This window comes from Lindgomyces ingoldianus, assembly GCF_010093535.1.
Source record: "Lindgomyces ingoldianus strain ATCC 200398 unplaced genomic scaffold BDR25scaffold_4, whole genome shotgun sequence".
Taxonomy (NCBI): domain Eukaryota; kingdom Fungi; phylum Ascomycota; class Dothideomycetes; order Pleosporales; family Lindgomycetaceae; genus Lindgomyces; species Lindgomyces ingoldianus.
This window is the reverse complement of record NW_022985165.1, coordinates 476,885-493,934: the sequence shown is the minus strand read 5'-3', so window position 1 is coordinate 493,934 and position 17,050 is coordinate 476,885. Positions and strand designations below refer to the sequence as shown.

At 50.1% G+C, this 17,050-nt stretch overlaps 8 protein-coding genes across 8 annotated transcripts; 5 read left to right on the top strand and 3 right to left on the bottom strand.

The window, feature by feature from the left end:
- Window positions 1–304: 304 nt before the first annotated feature.
- Window positions 305–741, bottom strand: BDR25DRAFT_339748 (uncharacterized protein; the record flags this gene model as incomplete). Its single annotated transcript, XM_033693429.1, has 2 exons — window positions 305–661; window positions 716–741. Coding segments are annotated over 2 exons (382 nt in total), but the record flags the coding sequence as incomplete, so codon positions are not given.
- A 1,791-nt stretch (window positions 742–2,532) lies between these two features.
- BDR25DRAFT_339747 (Erg28-like protein) lies at window positions 2,533–3,377 on the top strand. The gene is made up of 2 exons (XM_033693428.1): window positions 2,533–2,666; window positions 2,719–3,377. Exons 1-2 carry the CDS (start codon window positions 2,601–2,603, stop codon window positions 3,139–3,141), a joined length of 489 nt encoding a protein of 162 aa, XP_033552554.1. The 5' UTR covers window positions 2,533–2,600; the 3' UTR covers window positions 3,142–3,377.
- A 92-nt stretch (window positions 3,378–3,469) lies between these two features.
- On the bottom strand, window positions 3,470–5,069 carry BDR25DRAFT_278335 (galactose-1-phosphate uridylyltransferase). The gene is made up of 4 exons (XM_033687678.1): window positions 4,882–5,069; window positions 4,772–4,823; window positions 3,932–4,709; window positions 3,470–3,879 (listed from the first exon to the last, which is right to left on the bottom strand). The coding sequence occupies exons 1-4, from the start codon at window positions 4,980–4,982 to the stop codon at window positions 3,659–3,661; spliced, it is 1,152 nt and encodes a 383-aa protein (XP_033552553.1). The 5' UTR covers window positions 4,983–5,069; the 3' UTR covers window positions 3,470–3,658.
- A 147-nt stretch (window positions 5,070–5,216) lies between these two features.
- Window positions 5,217–6,472, top strand: BDR25DRAFT_331503 (Yip1-domain-containing protein). The gene is made up of 4 exons (XM_033692641.1): window positions 5,217–5,398; window positions 5,466–5,865; window positions 5,916–6,068; window positions 6,119–6,472. Exons 1-4 carry the CDS (start codon window positions 5,311–5,313, stop codon window positions 6,366–6,368), a joined length of 891 nt encoding a protein of 296 aa, XP_033552552.1. The 5' UTR covers window positions 5,217–5,310; the 3' UTR covers window positions 6,369–6,472.
- Window positions 6,473–7,074: 602 nt separating this feature from the next.
- BDR25DRAFT_88031 (uncharacterized protein) lies at window positions 7,075–9,450 on the top strand. Its single transcript, XM_033699191.1, has 5 exons — window position 7,075; window positions 7,143–8,106; window positions 8,158–8,791; window positions 8,846–9,156; window positions 9,226–9,450. Exons 2-5 carry the CDS (start codon window positions 7,321–7,323, stop codon window positions 9,289–9,291), a joined length of 1,797 nt encoding a protein of 598 aa, XP_033552551.1. The 5' UTR covers window position 7,075; window positions 7,143–7,320; the 3' UTR covers window positions 9,292–9,450.
- On the top strand, window positions 9,371–14,271 carry BDR25DRAFT_391212 (uncharacterized protein; the record flags this gene model as incomplete). Its single annotated transcript, XM_033698135.1, has 31 exons — window positions 9,371–9,496; window positions 9,530–9,672; window positions 9,704–9,795; window positions 9,835–9,907; window positions 9,997–10,092; window positions 10,122–10,166; window positions 10,202–10,244; window positions 10,297–10,545; window positions 10,588–10,633; window positions 10,678–11,105; window positions 11,177–11,221; window positions 11,246–11,378; window positions 11,435–11,894; window positions 11,970–12,066; window positions 12,103–12,123; window positions 12,167–12,307; window positions 12,366–12,461; window positions 12,498–12,690; window positions 12,739–12,852; window positions 12,881–13,095; window positions 13,124–13,165; window positions 13,216–13,290; window positions 13,328–13,369; window positions 13,404–13,470; window positions 13,517–13,578; window positions 13,636–13,715; window positions 13,743–13,780; window positions 13,846–13,909; window positions 13,937–13,964; window positions 14,019–14,126; window positions 14,167–14,271. Exons 2-31 carry the CDS (start codon window positions 9,581–9,583, stop codon window positions 14,269–14,271), a joined length of 3,390 nt encoding a protein of 1,129 aa, XP_033552550.1. The 5' UTR covers window positions 9,371–9,496; window positions 9,530–9,580.
- Window positions 14,272–14,976: 705 nt separating this feature from the next.
- On the top strand, window positions 14,977–15,962 carry BDR25DRAFT_300717 (ribose 5-phosphate isomerase). Its single transcript, XM_033689425.1, has one exon. It carries the CDS (start codon window positions 15,346–15,348, stop codon window positions 15,868–15,870), a length of 525 nt encoding a protein of 174 aa, XP_033552549.1. The 5' UTR covers window positions 14,977–15,345; the 3' UTR covers window positions 15,871–15,962.
- Window positions 15,963–16,132: 170 nt separating this feature from the next.
- BDR25DRAFT_211526 (Cdc25 family phosphatase-like protein Ibp1) lies at window positions 16,133–16,639 on the bottom strand (the record flags this gene model as incomplete). Its single annotated transcript, XM_033684688.1, has 1 exon — window positions 16,133–16,639. The coding sequence occupies one exon, from the start codon at window positions 16,637–16,639 to the stop codon at window positions 16,133–16,135; it is 507 nt and encodes a 168-aa protein (XP_033552548.1).
- Window positions 16,640–17,050: the final 411 nt, after the last annotated feature.

The following is a 17,050-nucleotide window of genomic DNA, read 5'->3' as shown; positions in this document are numbered from 1 at the left end:
TGTCGGATTACCGGGCTTACTGGTTGTACATTTACGTGGAATCTTGCCACCAGGGAACTTGGTGACTATGACCGTAATCACTTTCGAGCTCGTCGTCGTTAGTGGCTTAAGAATGCTCCATTTAGTGATTGTGCGTGTTAGAGTAGTAGTGATAGTGCCCCGGACCGAGACGTAAGATGTAGGTGTTGGAGCTTCGGTGGTTGTAGTTGTAGTTGTGGTTGTGTAGTCTGTGGATGTCGCTGGGCGCTGTTAGATTGGAAGAAGGAAGAGTGTAGATGGGGCCTAATGGAGCTTTGGGACCTACCAGTTGTAGTTGTCAATACCGGGACGATGATTGTACTTGTATAGACGGTCTGCACGACCACGGGACCGCAGTTAGGTGTCTCATAACCTGGAGCTGCGGCTCTGCCTATTAGCACATTCGGAGCATGTCGTCTCTGACTAATCCCTCGCTTCTGTTGGCCACCAAGACAGGTCACAGTCGTTGTAACCTTGGATACCGATGATGTGTACCTGGTGACGGGCTTAGGAGTGATGGTGGAAGTCTTTGTCGTTGTGATTCGAGGGGCATAGATGGTCTTGTACCCTGTAATGAATGTCGCTGTAACTGTAGCTGGAGTTGTCGTTAGCGAGTCTGTGGCCGTAATAGTAGAGGTTGTTGCTGTTCCAGGTATTAGCCAGCTTTCGGAGAGAGTCAAAGATAGGAGCGTCCTACTGATGGGCGGAGCAGCAGTCGTATACGTAGCCGTGGTGTACGAATCGGTGCTGGTAACCGTAGACTGGTGGATTTGCGTATAACTCACAACCCCCGTCCATGTGCAACTTGACCCCGTAATCAACGCTGTCTGCTGAACTACCGCCCCATTTGGGATAGCTGTCAGCAACACGTCATAGCTAACAGTCGCGTAACCCGAACCATCAGAGTAGAAGATGCCAGGATTCAGGTCATTGTGGGGGCTGCCATCATAGTTGATAACGGCATTGAGTGTCGTGTCTTCAGGCCATGTTTCTGCAGGCCGAAAGATCAGCTCAAGGTAGTTGGGGTCGTTAGGATCGGTGTTGCATGTTCCGTATGCATAGCAGAAGAAACTTGGTCCGTTTGGTTGGTTACAGGATGCTGATACCGTGGGGATTACAGTGGACGCGAAGAGCGCAAAGAGGAAGAAGGCAGGCATGACTTCTAAATGAATCGGATGAAGAAAACAGTATGATGGGTGTAGCCACGCCTGCTTAGAGTCCTGTTCAAGGTTGGGAAACGAGAAGTGAGAAATTTCCTTTTAATTCTCCCCTTAAACTTAGTAAGAGACTCGAAAAGTTTTCTTACTTTGCATAGCCAACTCAGAGGGATACCTCCATTTTATATCCGTGACAAGATTCGTCTGCAAGACCTCCAGGCATTCCAGCCTTAAGTTTTCGCCCCCGGAGTGTCCGTGGTCGCCATTCGAGCCCCTAAAAAGGTGCGCTTGTGGCTTGCGGCAGCAGAGAAAAGATGAAAAACATCAGGACAATCGTCAAGGTTGTCAAGGTGGCTGACTGGTAGTCAAGCTCCCTCGCCCTCCCACACATCTATTTCTTGCGGCGGCTCTCGCCTGCTACTGTTCCAATGCTCAAAGTGCCCAATCGCTATTAGAGATTGATAACTCTAGCTACGCACTTGAGGTGCAGTGGTCGGGTGTCTAGACGTCGGTCAAGGCAGCCTCATTATCGCACTATGGAGTTATATGGGGTTGCGCTTGCTCTTGCAACTAGGATCTTGGAAGCGGGCTGAAAGCTAAAGGTAAATCGAGATACAGCCCTGCCATGAAAGGCGGTTCCGCGGGGGATGCTGAAGAGAAAGGTAAAGTGTTTGCACTTAATGATCCCGAAATGGAAGACGAAGTCCTTGCACTGCACTAACGAATACGTGGGACAGGGGTTGTCAGGTCTGAAGTCTCTGCCCCATCAAGCCCGATGGAATAATGTGTGGGGAGAAAATGTGGGCAAGGGAAGACTCTGGTGAGAAACAGAGGGGTTATGTGGAAGGCGCTCAATGATAGGAGGGGATGAAAGAATGAACGTCCGAGAATCGTATGACATCAGGGTGCTCCATTACCTGTGGCTTTTCGTTGCTCTGCAGCGAGTTCATTGGATTATAGATGCCGAATTGGCGTACGAGGAACTTGACGCGACGTTGAGCTCTGGGAGGTCGGAAGTCTGATGTGGAATGCTTCGTTTAGAAGGGAGAGATCATTCCCGAGCCTGCTCAGTCGAGTCGGGATATAAGTCTCGTCGATCCATCAACAAGGAATGTTCCGTTCTTGGTGGTGAAAGAGGTACTGGGGTTGTTGGTTCTCTACGCAGAGGTACGCTTGTGCCTATATCATGGTGTGTGTACTGCAGAGACAGTGAATATGATAAGAAGCGATGGATGCAAAAGAGGGTTTCAAGGTGGAAGGTGAAGAGAAGCTTCGACTTGGCTTTCTCAGCACTGACCACCAACCAATCACAGTAACTGGAGCCAGCCAGCGTCGAATGTTTATCAACATGAACGACCTCGTTCATCTCACCACTCACAAATCTTGCCCATCTCTCACTGATCCTCGATCATCGCTTCAAGCCAAATGTCGTCCGCGTTCACATCCCATCTCCCACCCTTTGAAGGTCTCCTCCCCAAATGGCTTCTCCTAGTAAAACCCCTTGCATGCATCGCACGTCGCAATGTCCGCTAAACAACCTCAGGTCTCTGTGATCTCGGTCGCAAACAGCATCCAAGCCTACAGCACGCTATCCTACACTCAGCGCGTCTATAGCAGCGTGATAGCGCCCTCGCCCCCCTCCGGCGGCCTATCCCGAACCCTCAAGCAGCCCAGCGCATCCTCGCCCGAGACCTCTTCACCGGTGACGCCACTTAGTGCGCGCACGTTTGGTACCTGGACGTTCCTTTCGTCTATCATTAGATTATACGCAGCGTATCATATCAACGATCCATTGATATACCAATTGGCACTTTGGACATATGCTATCGCTTGGGGGCACTTCATGAGCGAGTGGTGGATTTTTGGGACAGCGCGGTGGGGCGCAGGACTTGCGGGACCTGTGTTCGTGAGCACGGGGAGTCTGGCGTGGATGTGGTTGCAGAAGGATTTCTATGTCCACAGCTGAGGAGAAAGAATTTGGAGGTAGGTGGGCTTTCTGAACTGTAGAGGAAGGTGGGCACGCGAGGTAGTATTTTGGGCATGTGGCTAAGATGAGATGACGACTTTCAATGTCGTATTGAGGTAATTGAGGTAATTCTGTGAGAATTTGCGTGATTATGTGATTAAGTGAGAGAGAGGCGGTCGGGTTGCTAGTTCAAGAATTGCAAGCGGCCATGAACATCTCAGAGAGTGGAATTTAATTTACACGATGGGTAATTTGTCACTTGTCTTCTTTTCAGGGCAAGAGGAGCACATTTTCGAAGTTTAAAATTTTCAACCGGTAAGGATGGGGACTTTGAATCCATGGGTATATCGAACCCCTGCCTCTATCTACCGAGGTATCAAGGGCGAATGCTGTCTATAATGTACAGAGAAGATCCAAAATATTGGTGGTTGTCCAAGGCCAAGGTTGACGGGGATCTGAAGAGTCCGAGATCAGATCTGAACTGAACTAAGGCTTAGGAAGATGCGTCCGCCCATCTCTACAACTTCTTCCGGTACAGCTCACCACCACAATTTCGGAGGCGTTCCGCCGCCTGCTCTGGGGTGATGTCTCGCTGCGGTTCCGCGAGCATCTCGTACCCAACTTGGAACTTTCGGACCGTTGCGCTACGCAGCAATGGGGGAAAGAAGTGGATGTGAAAGTGGCTAGCCTCAATCTCATCTTCTGACCCATCAAGTGGAGCCTGGTGCAATCCCATGCCTAGATTTTATCAGCAACCATATTTACTTTCATTTAGGCAGGCAACGCGTACTGTATGGAAATTGAGTCTCGAACAAGTTGTCGTATCTCTTCGTGATTTCCGCAATTGCCTCTGCCAGCTCCTCTCGCTCCTTCTCGTCAAAGTCGACCAAAGCCCTCTTGTGCTGCTTGCTCACGATCATGACCTCGAAAGGCCACACTGCCCAGTATGGGCATCCGGCCCAGAATGAGCGGTTCTCAAACACAGTTCTCTCCTTCTCCTTAGACTCCAGTTCTGCGTAATCTACTAGGAGATGAGCCCCTCCTTGTTCCAGCTTGTACTTCCGTAACTGCTCCATTTCTAGGCTTGGCTCTTCTGGTAGAGATGTTGTAGTCCATATTTGGCCATGTGGATGAGGATTGGAGCAGCCCATGGTCGTTCCCTTGTTCTCGAAGATCTGCATGTACCGATATTGCGCATTTGGCTTTGCAAGGTCAGTCTGGCCGAGGGGCGGCACTGTACTGGCACTGGCAACTTGTGCAAGTGTCGATTGTGGGTTCAGATGTGCTGTGTACAGATTCGTCCAGGTCTCAATGATTGGCACAATCTGTGCTGGAGTCATGTCCGCTAGAGTAAGGTGGTGGGATGGCGAAAATGTGATGACATAGCATTTTCCCGTGACAGACTCGGCTTTAAGAAGACGAGTAGCTACACTTCCCTCTTTGCGCTCCGGGTGGTACTCAGTCTGCTCTTCCTTGACTGCACTGAAGTCATTGACAAAGACGAATGTCCTGTCGAATTTGGGGTTTTGCTGGCCTTGAGCGCGCGTGTTCCCAGGGCAGAGGTAGCACTGTCACGTGTTAGGGTAGTACCAAAAGGGAAGGATCGATCAAGTCAGAGATTAGACAGTACCTTTTCATCATACTCGGGCAGCGTCGTTTTAGACGGAGATTCCTGGAGTCCTCTATAGAATTTAGTCAGTGTCAATGTTAAGTTTGCGCCTATGTTTCGCCATGACTTACTGCCATGGTCGCTTGTTGCGATGCGGAGACACCAGCACCCAGCTTCCGCGCAGCAGATTGAAGCGACGGTGGGAGATGTCGTTCAGGATCGGCTCTGACATGGTGGGCGGCTTTCTTCAATACAAGCTGCGGTGCCGGCCAGCGATGTATTTATTTGGTGCTGAGAGAAGCGCATGCAACGGGCATTCACAGGCCTAATATATTAAATAGAGAAGGCGTTTCGCAAGTTCATAGAACAAGCTTTTTGGTGGCGCGCTTTCCTCGGTTGAGTAGGCCATCCGCCTGCCGGTAAATCTGGCGCCCCGATCCCGAAAGCTGGCCTTTCACCTACGCAGCGAAAGAGCCTCAATCTCCTCAGCGCACGCCTTGCAAGCTGCCGATTGGAGCTAGCACCCCGACACCAGCACAAATATTCGCGTCATATAAAGCATGGCGGCAATGTTTCCCAGCTCCTCGACCTCGAATACCCTATATAACAGTGATGCGGTGGAACGGGACCTCATCGACCCAGACGACGGTACGAGCTTGCCGACGCGGCCCTTATAGCTTTCTTATTGTCCACATGCTAATTTCACACACAAAAGCCACTCTAGATGACCTGGATGACCCACTCCAATCCACGTCGGATCGTGCCCCGCTCACAGGAAATATCCACTCGCGGCCCGGCGGCGCAAACACCCAGTCATACCTGACCTCGTCCATCCCCGGCGAAGATCGGCGCGCCCCGACTAACACCATCGATGAGACCGTATGGGAGACGCTGTCCAGAGACCTGCTGGCCATCTGGGAGAAGATGAAGCAGGTGCTCTATCCCAAGTACTTGCTCGGTGGCATGATGCCGCGCGGTGGCGGAATCGGCGCTGCAGAACGGGGCGAGGCTGACGGGTTTGGCGGTGGGGTCAGAGGCCTGGCTGGGAGATGGCCCGATGCAGACGTCATTTTACAAGGAGGGATGAGCGAGGGGCTGCGGGATTGGGATCTATGGTAAGTTCTGGAATCTAATAGGTGCTAAATGCAGCACTGACTGGCAATAGGGGTCCTCTCGTCTTCTGCCTCCTCCTGAGTCTGTTCCTGTCCAAAGGCGCACAAGGTTCCCAAAAGGAACTGGTCTTCTCGGGCATTTTTGCCATGGTATGGATAGGAGAAGCGGTGGTGACGTTGCAGATAAAGTTGCTTGGAGGAAATATGCAAGTCTGCCCTGACTCAACATCGGGAAGCACTAATCTGACAGCTTCAGCTCCTTCTTCCAATCCGTCTCTATCATCGGCTACACGCTGTTCCCTCTCGTTATCGCGTCCGTGTTGAGCGCCATCGGCCTACACCCGATTCCCCGGATACCCATATATCTCGTCCTTGTAGCGTGGTCAATAGCAGCTGGGGTCAGCATTATGGGCGGGTCTGGAGTGGTCAGGAATCGCGTTGGAATTGCAGTATACCCTCTTTTTGTATTTTATATTGCGCTTGGATGCATCTGCTTCATCAGCTAGCGCTGTTATTTCCTGGGTCTGTAACAGTATCGCGCTGTGTTGAGAATGAAGGGTTGCAATCCTACCAGCATTTCTTGTCGCCCTCTTGGTCGGCCTAAGGAGCGCCTCCATGAGAGAACAATTGAGAATTGACAATGTACACTTCCTGTACCTGTATTTCTACGCCTCATAACCAGAACCGTGACTGTCATAAGTAGTGCGGTTCATGACAACTGCAGGTGAGCGAATGGTAGTGAAAGTTGAGGCGCGGTCTTCCCCCGCCATTTTGTGCCGTCGTCATTGGCCTCGACCTGCTTCCGACAACACCACCTCGACCAGCTCGACCACGTCGAAGCGCCAGATCACACCCGCTCTCGTCCACTCAGCAGCCCAAGACGCGCATCCCACCGCTTGTGCTCACAGCTACGCGATCGCGCAGGACGTGTCCAAGTCCGCAGCCCACACCGGAGGTATTGGCGCGGGAGGCGGCCTGAGTCGGCGAGCAGGGCTGCAGCTTGCCAACAAAGCGAAGCGTCGGCCGCTTTGACCCTCCTCCGAAGAAACAACCTCACCGGCACGAGACTCTCCTATCCCTTTCCGCACGCCGCAACCCTTCCCCAGTGCCTATACTGCGCTAAAGCATCGCCTGTCATCATCCCGTGTCAAGCAAGACTGCGTGCCTCGACGCAGCCTGGAGGCCCTCCACCTCGGCGCTGAGCCTCATCAAAGTATGACGCCCTCGCCTGCCCTGTCTTCCCTCCATCACCGTTGCTAACAACGCTCCCCCACTACTAGTTGTTGATTCACCACCCACTCTCTCAACCGACGCTGTTGCTCCACTTCGCCCCTCCTACAGCTGGTCAACTGTCCCTATCCCATCTTAGTTTATCCGCCGTCCGGCGCACAAATTGTCCCACCAACCAATTACCCACTCATACCGAAAAGGATCCCGTGCTGCGTTTCCCTCTCGCCCATGGCGCGCTCAACGCAGCGGTATGAGGCGCCGCAAACTTTTACCGAATCTCCAGACCCTGCAATCGAGCCTCAAGAGCCGACCGTAAAGTCGAGCATGCCGGCTTCACCCACCCGAAGCGACGGGAGTAGCGAGAGTGAAGGCAGGCCCGTTAGGGAAAAGTTGAAGGAGACTAGAATCGATGCCCAGAATTCCTCTGACCTGCCTTCGAGTTCTGATTTGCCTATGAGTGATGCCCCCAATGGAACCTACCACGCTTCAACACAGGCCGGAGATCAAAGCACATCTGGATCTGAGAGCGATAGGGGCCGCTTACGACGTAAGAGGAGCTTCGAGGACTTCACGGTCGACCATGGAGCGGAAAAACAGCCTGAAAAACATGAGCGCCATGCCCGCAAGAAGTCTCGGGACGTTACGAGCCCTCCGGCCGAGACCCCCGAAGTTGTAGAGAGGTCAGCGAATGAGCTGGTTGCCCCAATCAATGAAAATGAGGGAGATGAGACCATGATTTCTATCGACAGGCCGGCAGTAGATCATGATTCTACATCGAACCGACCTGTCACTCCTGAAGGCAGGAAGCCTGATATGGATGAAGCTGCGATCGTCAGTCCCAAGAACAAACGCACCCGCGACGCATTGGACCGAGACGTTGGCTCCGGCTTAGCCGCCGATTCCTTGAAAGAGTCCGAGTCTTCCGTCAAGGCAGAAGAAGAGCGCAATCCAAAGCGACAACGAGACAAGAGTGAACCGCAGCCACTGGCGGAGGTAAAGGAAGACACGCCCAATGCAGGTCTTGTATACTAACCCCTTAGGACACTTTTGCTAACTACTCTGCAGATCCCAGCAACTGGTAGTTGCTCGAAGGTGTCGGCACCATCACCATCACCATTTGCCGCCTTGTCACCCACCAAGCCCGCTTCAAGCGGCTCCAGAAAGACGGTGGATGACGCTCCACAAACTTCGGACGAGAATTTCAAAAAGTCTGGGTTTGGCAACTTTGCCGGTGCTTCGTCATCCCCTTTTGGCGCTCTCGGTGGTTCTGGATCAAACTCACCTTTCGCCCCAGCGGGGGCAAAGCTCACGAGTTTTGCATCACCTTCTAGTTCCTCCGGTGTGTCAGAAGGTGGGTTTGGCGCTCTAGCGAACAGTTCAAGTAAATCGGTCTTCGGCGGGAGCCTAGCAACGCCTGCAACGGGGAATAAGTCTGTATTTGGTGGGACTCTTGGCAATGGCACTGGGATTGGCTTCAGCAGCCAGAGCGCCTTTGCTAATCTCAGAGGCTCAAAGACGCTAGCATCCTTCGCCACTCCTGGCGTCAAGGGCATAACTGGGCTGAAGGCCAAACATGAGAGAGTGTTTGGTGCATCTCCCCAGGATGAAGAGGAAGATGATGAAGATGGTGAGAATGACGAAGACTCGGCTTCGGACAAGGAAGCCTCAGAGCAAGACCCTCGTTTCCATCAGCAAGAGGGTAAGTCAGGTTTGTATGTAATATCGAGTGCTTCCCAACTAACAAACAAACTAGTGGAGACAGGCGAGGAAGGGGAGAACACGGCGTGGAGCGGACGAGCCAAGCTATATTCTATGGTCGTCCAAGGAACGTCCAAACAATGGCAAGAGCGTGGCGTCGGCCCCTTCAAACTGAATGTCTCGAAAGACGCACCAAAGAAGGCTCGCTTCGTCCTTCGAGCAGATGGCACGCACCGACTTCTTCTCAATGCCGCAGTCACAAAAACTTTAAAATTCGGAACTCCAGAAGGATTGAAACCGGCCGATGGAAAGGTTTACTTCAACATTCCTACAGTTGATGGCGGCATTGAAATGCACACGCTCAAAGTATGTTCCGTACATATCCATAAAGGGGGTGCTCCCTTCCAAAAAGGATCATCGACTGACATTAACAAGATGAAAAACGAGAAGGCTGTGGAACTTTACGATGCCGTCAAGCATGTCCAACAACATGAGTTGTAGTGCTGGACTTCCCTCCACTCCTTGCTTCCCTCGTGATTGATTTTCCATGCTTGGCGTGCTTTCTGTTGGATTCTTTAAGCTCCAGCCAACACATTGCATCACGATACCTTGCATAGAATCTCTTTGGACTTATAAAGGCTTCTCACCCTTGACCGATACATATTTCGTCAGTAGCAATTTCTTTGCATTCAATTTCACGTCACAGGTACCCGACGGCATTTTCACGCCTGAGGCATAGACTTCAGTCGTTTCACGAGCAGATGACGTATGGCCGACACGATTATGCTACATGAAGGTGGTTAGACGACCAAAAATATATGCATTTGTTTCGTGTTGGCACTTGGGACGCGGGAACACGTCTACCTTGCATTGGAAGGAGATGTTGGAGGCCTGACAGACACACAGTGGATAGACGGTGCGTTGGTATGTCCAATACGAGACCATCGAATATCGAGGCTGATATTATCACGTCTCTGGCAAATTTTTTATTTGAAGCGATTCGCAGTTTTGCTGAGTAATATTAACATGCACTTGCCGTTTCAGGCATGCAATCCGCTTATCTTCCATTCGCCTCCTGCTGCAGCTGTAGCTGCCTGAACCCTCTTTTCGAACAATTGTGTTCTCCTACTCGTGGATTTCTTCTCCTCATGCTCTTATGCATTCCCCTATCTGATGGGCACGTTCCAAGTCATTCATCATTTATAGCTTCAGGACGATGCGCTGGAAACGCTTGAGTGACCACGCTATCGGGCCCGCGCTACAAGATTGCCAGCCGGACTTTGACCTCACACTCTCGTTTGAGTAGAGCCTTTTATCCCTCTCACCATCAGCTTTATTGCTTCTGCTCATGCCATTGCGGGGATGGTGGGCCTGGGGTGAGAAGAGCAAAACAAACCACAATGCCATCAAGTACTTCACGTACTTCAAGCAAGGTTACCCTTAATCTGAGGAAGGTGCTCCGGGCCGCCCGCCTAGGTCCTATACTATTCCCTGTTTGCTCCCCAGATCATGTCCTTCGTCTATTCCATCTCTCAGGAAACGCACGAAGACAAGCCTCCCTCCAAAGCTCTTTCCGTAATCGTCATCTTAAATCTAGATGCCCTCTCCTTGTCTGAACACTTGCGGTCTCCTAGAAGCTCTGATAGAGTAAATACCTACCTCTTTTTCTCCATTGCGTTCGATGCTCTGCAAGTCTGGACCTTGTGGCTTCAGTTCAACCTCGAACTTGGCGCTACCCCATCAACCTGTCTTAGTGTGAATATTATTTTATTGTTTGTCGAGACCTAAGGCAAGTAGATATATCCGCTGGAGAAGTATCATGCCCTAGCACCAGACATCGCCAGTTATTAAAAGGTTGTCTCGTCGCTTTCAAGGGGTCTGTTCTAGTTCCCATCCTTCATCGCATCGCTATTATATGCTTCCGTTACACGCGGCCAGCACTTTTCCAAGCCATAGTTGCCATCATGAAAGAGTCTGCTTTTGGATGCTGTCGCAATGATGGCCGTTGTATTATTTCAGCGACAAGTCTTCTATACTTTACCCTGACTGTGAGCATTGCATACTACCAATACAAGAACTATACAGTTGTCACCGAACTTCCCCGGGCATTAGACTATTTGCTGTTCGCGGAGACATTGGCATCGCAACACGATAATTTCAATGGAACAGCACCGATCACCCCTATGAGAGTTGACGTGGATGGAGCAACTGCTGCAGTTTCTACCATGAACAATCTATGGACTGGTTTCACTGAGATATGTGTCGTTCTATCAGATCTGAAACATCAGATTGGAAGCATTTGCATTGTTTCGGTGGTGATCGCCTGTAGTAAGCTTGAAATTGTAATCTACTGAGATTACATGCTTACATTCTCAGTATACACCAGGTTTGCTGCGTCGATCTCTCGGGAAATAGAGTCAAGACAAGCCATGTCGAATAAAGCTACCCAGGCAAGAATATCGCCCACCTCATTCCTACTAGAATCATAAAATCTATTAAATTAATGGGTTCCATGAAGTACATGCTCACCGATCTTCAGGTGCTCCGAGATCTCAAGATCCACAAATCGAACCCCAGAAAACTTACGGGTGAGATGAATTTGATAGTTTAGTTTCCCTCAAACACCTGGAAAATTCCAATTCAGAATGTGTTGTAGCCAATCTTCCTGATTTCTCTGCTCCTGTCATCACGTTCGCAGTGTTTGCAGCACTCCCCCAGAGTCAAATTTCGATCAGCAAAGCATTCGCGTCACTGCCGCTTATTCCCTTAATTGAGCAGTTTTCTATCTCCTTCATAGCTTCATTGCAAGGACTCGCTGCTTTTCTCAGCTGCTTAAGCCGACTTGAAAGATCCCTCGAATCTGCTCATCTTGCCCCTAGAAACGAGAAACTGTCAACCAGACAAAAATTCTTCATCGGAAAGCCCAGTCTGATGTATAGGATTACGCCGAGGAGGAGAGACTCGCCTCAACCCCAATCTAAGGGGCCAGCTAAATGCTTGCAAAGGCCGTCCCATTATCTTGACAAAGAAGTAGCAAGCCCAATGTTCGTCTTTCGGGTGTTACTCACAAGACTGTGGTATTTCCATAGCACCTTCATTCACCAGTAATCTGCTTCCATGGAATACCTCGATATTGTTCCACTAGATCAAAATAAGCCATTGCTTAACATTTCCAACAGTGCCTTCAGCGTCCCAGGCAAACAGAGGTTTACTATCAAAGATATCGAACTTACTGTTGAAATCCCGTCCTTCATTATATTAGCGAGTCTTCAGGATGTGGGAAAGACTCTCTTCATGAAGGCATTGCTTTAGCCGATTGCTGTGCATTACTGGGTCAGGTTCTGTGACAAGTATGCCCATTCCGTATTGCCCTCAGACCCCATGGTTTTGTAATCGGGCCACGAGAGGCATGATAATTGGTGAGATGGAGCATGATGCTCAATGGCACGCACGTGCAGCTCAGGCTGGTGCGTTGGAGTGGCAATTTGAGTCGATTAAAGAACGAGATGGGTCAAGCGTGGGAAGCCAACGAACTGCATTGAGTGGTGGGCAGAAGCAACGTTTAATATGCGAAGGGCGTCCCTATCTTCAAAAATTCTTGCCTCCTACGCCAGTGTGAATATCACGGTATTGCCAATGTCAATGCCGACACGCAGGCACTCGTTCGAGATGTCTGCTCTTGGGAATAAGCTTGTAATTCTGGATAGTATATTAGCGGTATGGGTCCGAAGACGGAAACCCGTTTTTGTCACAGCCATTTGAGTCATGATAGTACGTTTAAGGGTATGAGGATGACTATCATTGGGGAAAGTCATTTAGGCAAATATTTCCATTCACCATTCTACAAACGTAGGGAACTTTTCATCGCCAGGGAATACTTTGCGTTTCATGAATCAAGTCGTAGCCATGGCTAGTAACGGAGAAGTATTCCATATCAGGCCATATAAGGGCACATCAAGACCAATTTTAACACCCTAAAATCAAAGATTAAGAAAATTGCAAAGGGATCGAAGCCTCAATCGTATCAACTAACTGGTGCAGCTTCCTGGGATTCTTCAACAGGTACTACGTGACAGACTGGTGACTGGAGCCTGTACAATCACTACATTATTTCGGCCAGCTGGTGGGGATTCGCGCTATTCCTTGACATTCATGCATCCGATGCAGCATTGGAAAATTGTGCAAGTCAATCTCTTCTTCTCTTCGCCTCCTTTGCTTGTCTTAATTCACTTGTATCTAGCCGTGTGGTTGGAGCAATGGTCTGAGGCGGAAGGGACTCGGCCAAAAGCAAGGACGTTTCACTACGTAAGAATATTCGCTGTCGCTGCCGTAGAGTGACACTGATTGGGTTGATTTCCGTCATTGGATCAATTTGGTACCAACACTCGAATCAAGGATTTAAATAGCATAGTTAATGCTTCTTAGGCCCGTGTCTTGAAATTCATTCCCATTTCGCAGCAGAATTTGTATAATTATCTTCTGGATACGGCTGTTCAGTATGTACGAAGAAGTGGAATAAATTCAAATGAGCCAATAGCGGAGTACGAGGCAAGCGATGCATGATACCGATGATACTCACGTTACCCTGAATCAGCACATATCCGATGCCTTAGAGCTTTGCTCAAGATATACAGTATATTGACCAAGATCTTCCTTCAGTAACGATGAAATCACTCCTTGGTAGGTTCAATACATGCTAACTATCTCCGACTTCTCGAAATGAAAGCCCGTTCTTCGCTCTACTCTATTTTCCAAGAATCAACTGAAGGGCTCGACAACATCATAGTAGTTAAATAGTAACACTAGCTCCAACAACGGTGTTTAAATTTCGATGCATTGCAGAAGTCTTACTATCTTCTCCCCGGTATTCAGCGATGGCTTATTCTCTTGCTAGGATTTATGGTCGGGCTATGGCACCTCTACTCGTCGCCTTTGCGTTGAAGGTGAGCTAGAACATTGGCCTGCGAAGGGGGGTATCGAGGTTTCCAACGTGACGGCGCTGTATAGGTAGGATGTTTGGGAACGTAACGGAATGTCACGACTAACCTTTCACAGAACCGACATTGTCATTTAAAATCGCACCAGGAACCAAATTTGGCACCTGCGGACGTACGGGAAGGTGCGTTCGCTCGTCCTCAGCCTGCAGCATGTCTCTTATTGAGTCCGTGGCTACAGTGATAAAACATCCTTGCTTATGACCTGATATCGCCTCGTGGACCTAACATAAGGAAGAATCACCACCGACGGGCTCCCTCGCACTGCATCCCTCTGTTGATTCACTGTTCTCGGCTCGTTGCTCTCACCTAACAGCCCTACCAACTCGAAGGTTCAACCCAGTGGAACATGCATCCTGGAAACAAGACCACCGACTTCTAGATTTACAATGCGCTCGCGAGATTCTGTCTCTGGAACTTGCTGAATCATTATCCTATGACAGCCACTGCGACAACGACCGTAGCCTCTAACCGCCTGAACTCATAACTCAACCCCTCTCTTCTCTTTAGGATAAAAAAAATAACTTTTCGTGCTCGCTCGCGCTATCCTCATGCGCCCAAAAAAACTAGTGCTGGATAAAGCTATGAGTAATCTCGACGCGGACAATGATACCCTCATGTAGACTCTCATTCGCAATGAGTTTTCGGAAAGGGATCCTCAGTGATAGAATTGCGTATCGGTTAGCAACTATTTATGGATTTTGATTCTGTTGCAGTCAATGTGGGAAAGAGAGAGAGAGCGGTGTTTAGGGCGATGTGCGTGGAGGAGTGTGTTGTCTGAGTGGTGAGGAGGGATATGGGTGAGCATCGAATGATGGTGTTGAAGTTTGGTTGTTAGTTTAAGCATTGACAAAATAGCCCAGGGGGTCAGGGACGTTGGGTTTTACTTCCACGAGGCCTTCTTGATTTGGTAAAACTAAAACTATCTTCACAATTTTATGTTTTCAGCTCCCAAGGCTCTTAAGCTCCGGAAGCTGTCAGGAGGTAGTGTAGCCTCGAGATGTAGTGGACATAATGACATTGATCTGGTTAACCTTGAGACGAGCCCTGCCATCCCAAAGTAGCGAATGCGGGGGCCCCACAAACCATGTGCCTCTTTTCCCGCTCGGAATACCTAAAGCAGCACATCCGCTCGTCCAAAGTGGTGACTCCAATTTACATCATCCGTCTCTCTTGACCGTCTTGCCGCTCTCGCTCTCTTATAATGGCGCCGCCTAAACGCGCAGTCTTTTCCCTCAACGTTGATTCCAACGCCGAACATCTCTACGAACGCATCAAACACCAGAATCAAGACGGAAAGAATACATTGAAAGTCGTAGAGAGAGCAGAGCCTACAAGTGGGAATACGAAGGTCGAGATTCTGACTAGGCCGTTCGAGCGCACTGTTGAGAGGACTGTTGGACGGGTTCTTAACGGGAGGGTTGTTCGAGAGACTGAGACTTCTGGGAACAAGCGTAAGAAGAGGGATATAGAAAAGGAGTACGATACGAGCGAGCTGTAAACACCACCTCCACATCCATTTGCCATCTCAGCTTCTCGATTTACCCCGCAGACTATAGAAATGGCAGCGGACGGCCCCCCCGGTCAAAAACCCTTCCGCATTGCCATCGGGTGCGACGACGCCGGCGTCTCGTACAAAAAGGCCATTATCAAAGACCTTGAAGCGGACCCCAGGGTGGACACAATCAGTGACGTCGGGGTTCCCGAAACCCACGACAAGACAGCCTACCCGCACATCGCCGTCGACGCTGCACAGCTTATTGCAGCCGGGAAGTGCGACCGCGCTATCTTAATCTGTGGGACGGGTATGGGTGTTGCAATCTCCGCGAATAAGGTGCCCGGGATTAGGGCTGTCACAGCGCATGATAGTTTCTCCGTGGAGAGGGCAATTATGAGTAATGATGCCCAGGTGCTGTGTATGGGAGAGAGAGTGATTGGAATCGAACTTGCGAGGCGATTGGCGAAGGAATGGTTGGGTTATAGGTTTGATCCGAAGAGTGCGAGTGCGGCGAAAGTACAAGCGATTATGGAACACGAGGAGAAGAATTATAAGGCTTTGAATGGGAGTCAGGGGGCCGCGTGTTAGGTCTGAGCGAGCATTCTGTAACTTTTGGATGGCGGGTTGAGATTGAAAGTAACACATATTGATTGGTGTAAGGGAGATAAAGCAGAACAGCAATGCTATACATATGATTGCTAGGAAATGGTAATATTGTACAATTGTGACCACTTCCTGCATGCCGCGAAGACAGTTGCCCCAAAAAAAAACCGCATTGATCCCCGTAACGCCCTGACTGTCCGTCTTTTCTAAGGCTTATCCCGGCCCTCCATCCACTTCTCCACCAGTCTCAATACCCAAATTCCCAAATATCCTTCTGATACGCTTCTGTCAACCTCTTATCCTCACCATACTTCTCCTGCCACTTCGTAAACCCACCCTCTAGCACAACAACCTTCTGCGCAGCTTCTTGCTCCTCGTTCCTCGCATCGTTCTTCCCCTCTCGGCTCTCCTCAACCACATCCTCCTCACGCTTGCTTCCGTCCCCACCCAACCTCTCCTTCTCCCTCAAATACCTCAATGCCGCCGCTGGACCCCTCTGTTGACTCAACGCGCAATGAAACACAACTGTCTCCTTCCCCTTTAGCAACCTCACCAATTCCGGCAATCGATAATCCAGTTGTGAACTCGGCACATGCGTACTCCCCCTAATATGGCCCCCAATATGATCTGAATCTCGGACATCGATGATGGCAAGATTGGACGGGAGATGGGGCGCGGATTCGGAAGAGAGGATTTGGGAGGAGAGTTGTTCGCGGGAGATGTTCGAGATGGAGGCTATGGAGTAGTTGGACATGCTGTTTGCGCGGCTGGGGAGGGGATTGGGTCTGGTTTGGTAGGAGTAGAGGCGAAATGCGTCCATGAGTTTGTGCGGATCTGAGTAGAATTTATACGTTGCGGAGTTGGCGAGTCTGTAATGGAAGCGGCGGTGGGGTTGGAGGGGCATGGGCTAGGGCCGAGCGCCCGCTACCTCATTTGGGTGCTGTGCGTGGCTTATGAAGGTGGGTCCGTGGTTGATGTTGAAGGTGTTTGGGGCTTGATTTAGAAGCGGCCAAGGGTTGCGCAATAGCACGTGACTGAAGTGACTTTCAGTCCCATTCTGAGTGGCTGTCTTCAGGGTGAGATGTAGGCCAAGTCCTCCTCTAATCTTGTCTACAGATATGTGTATTGACTGGTGGTCAAGTCCTCTAATGAATATGACACTAAC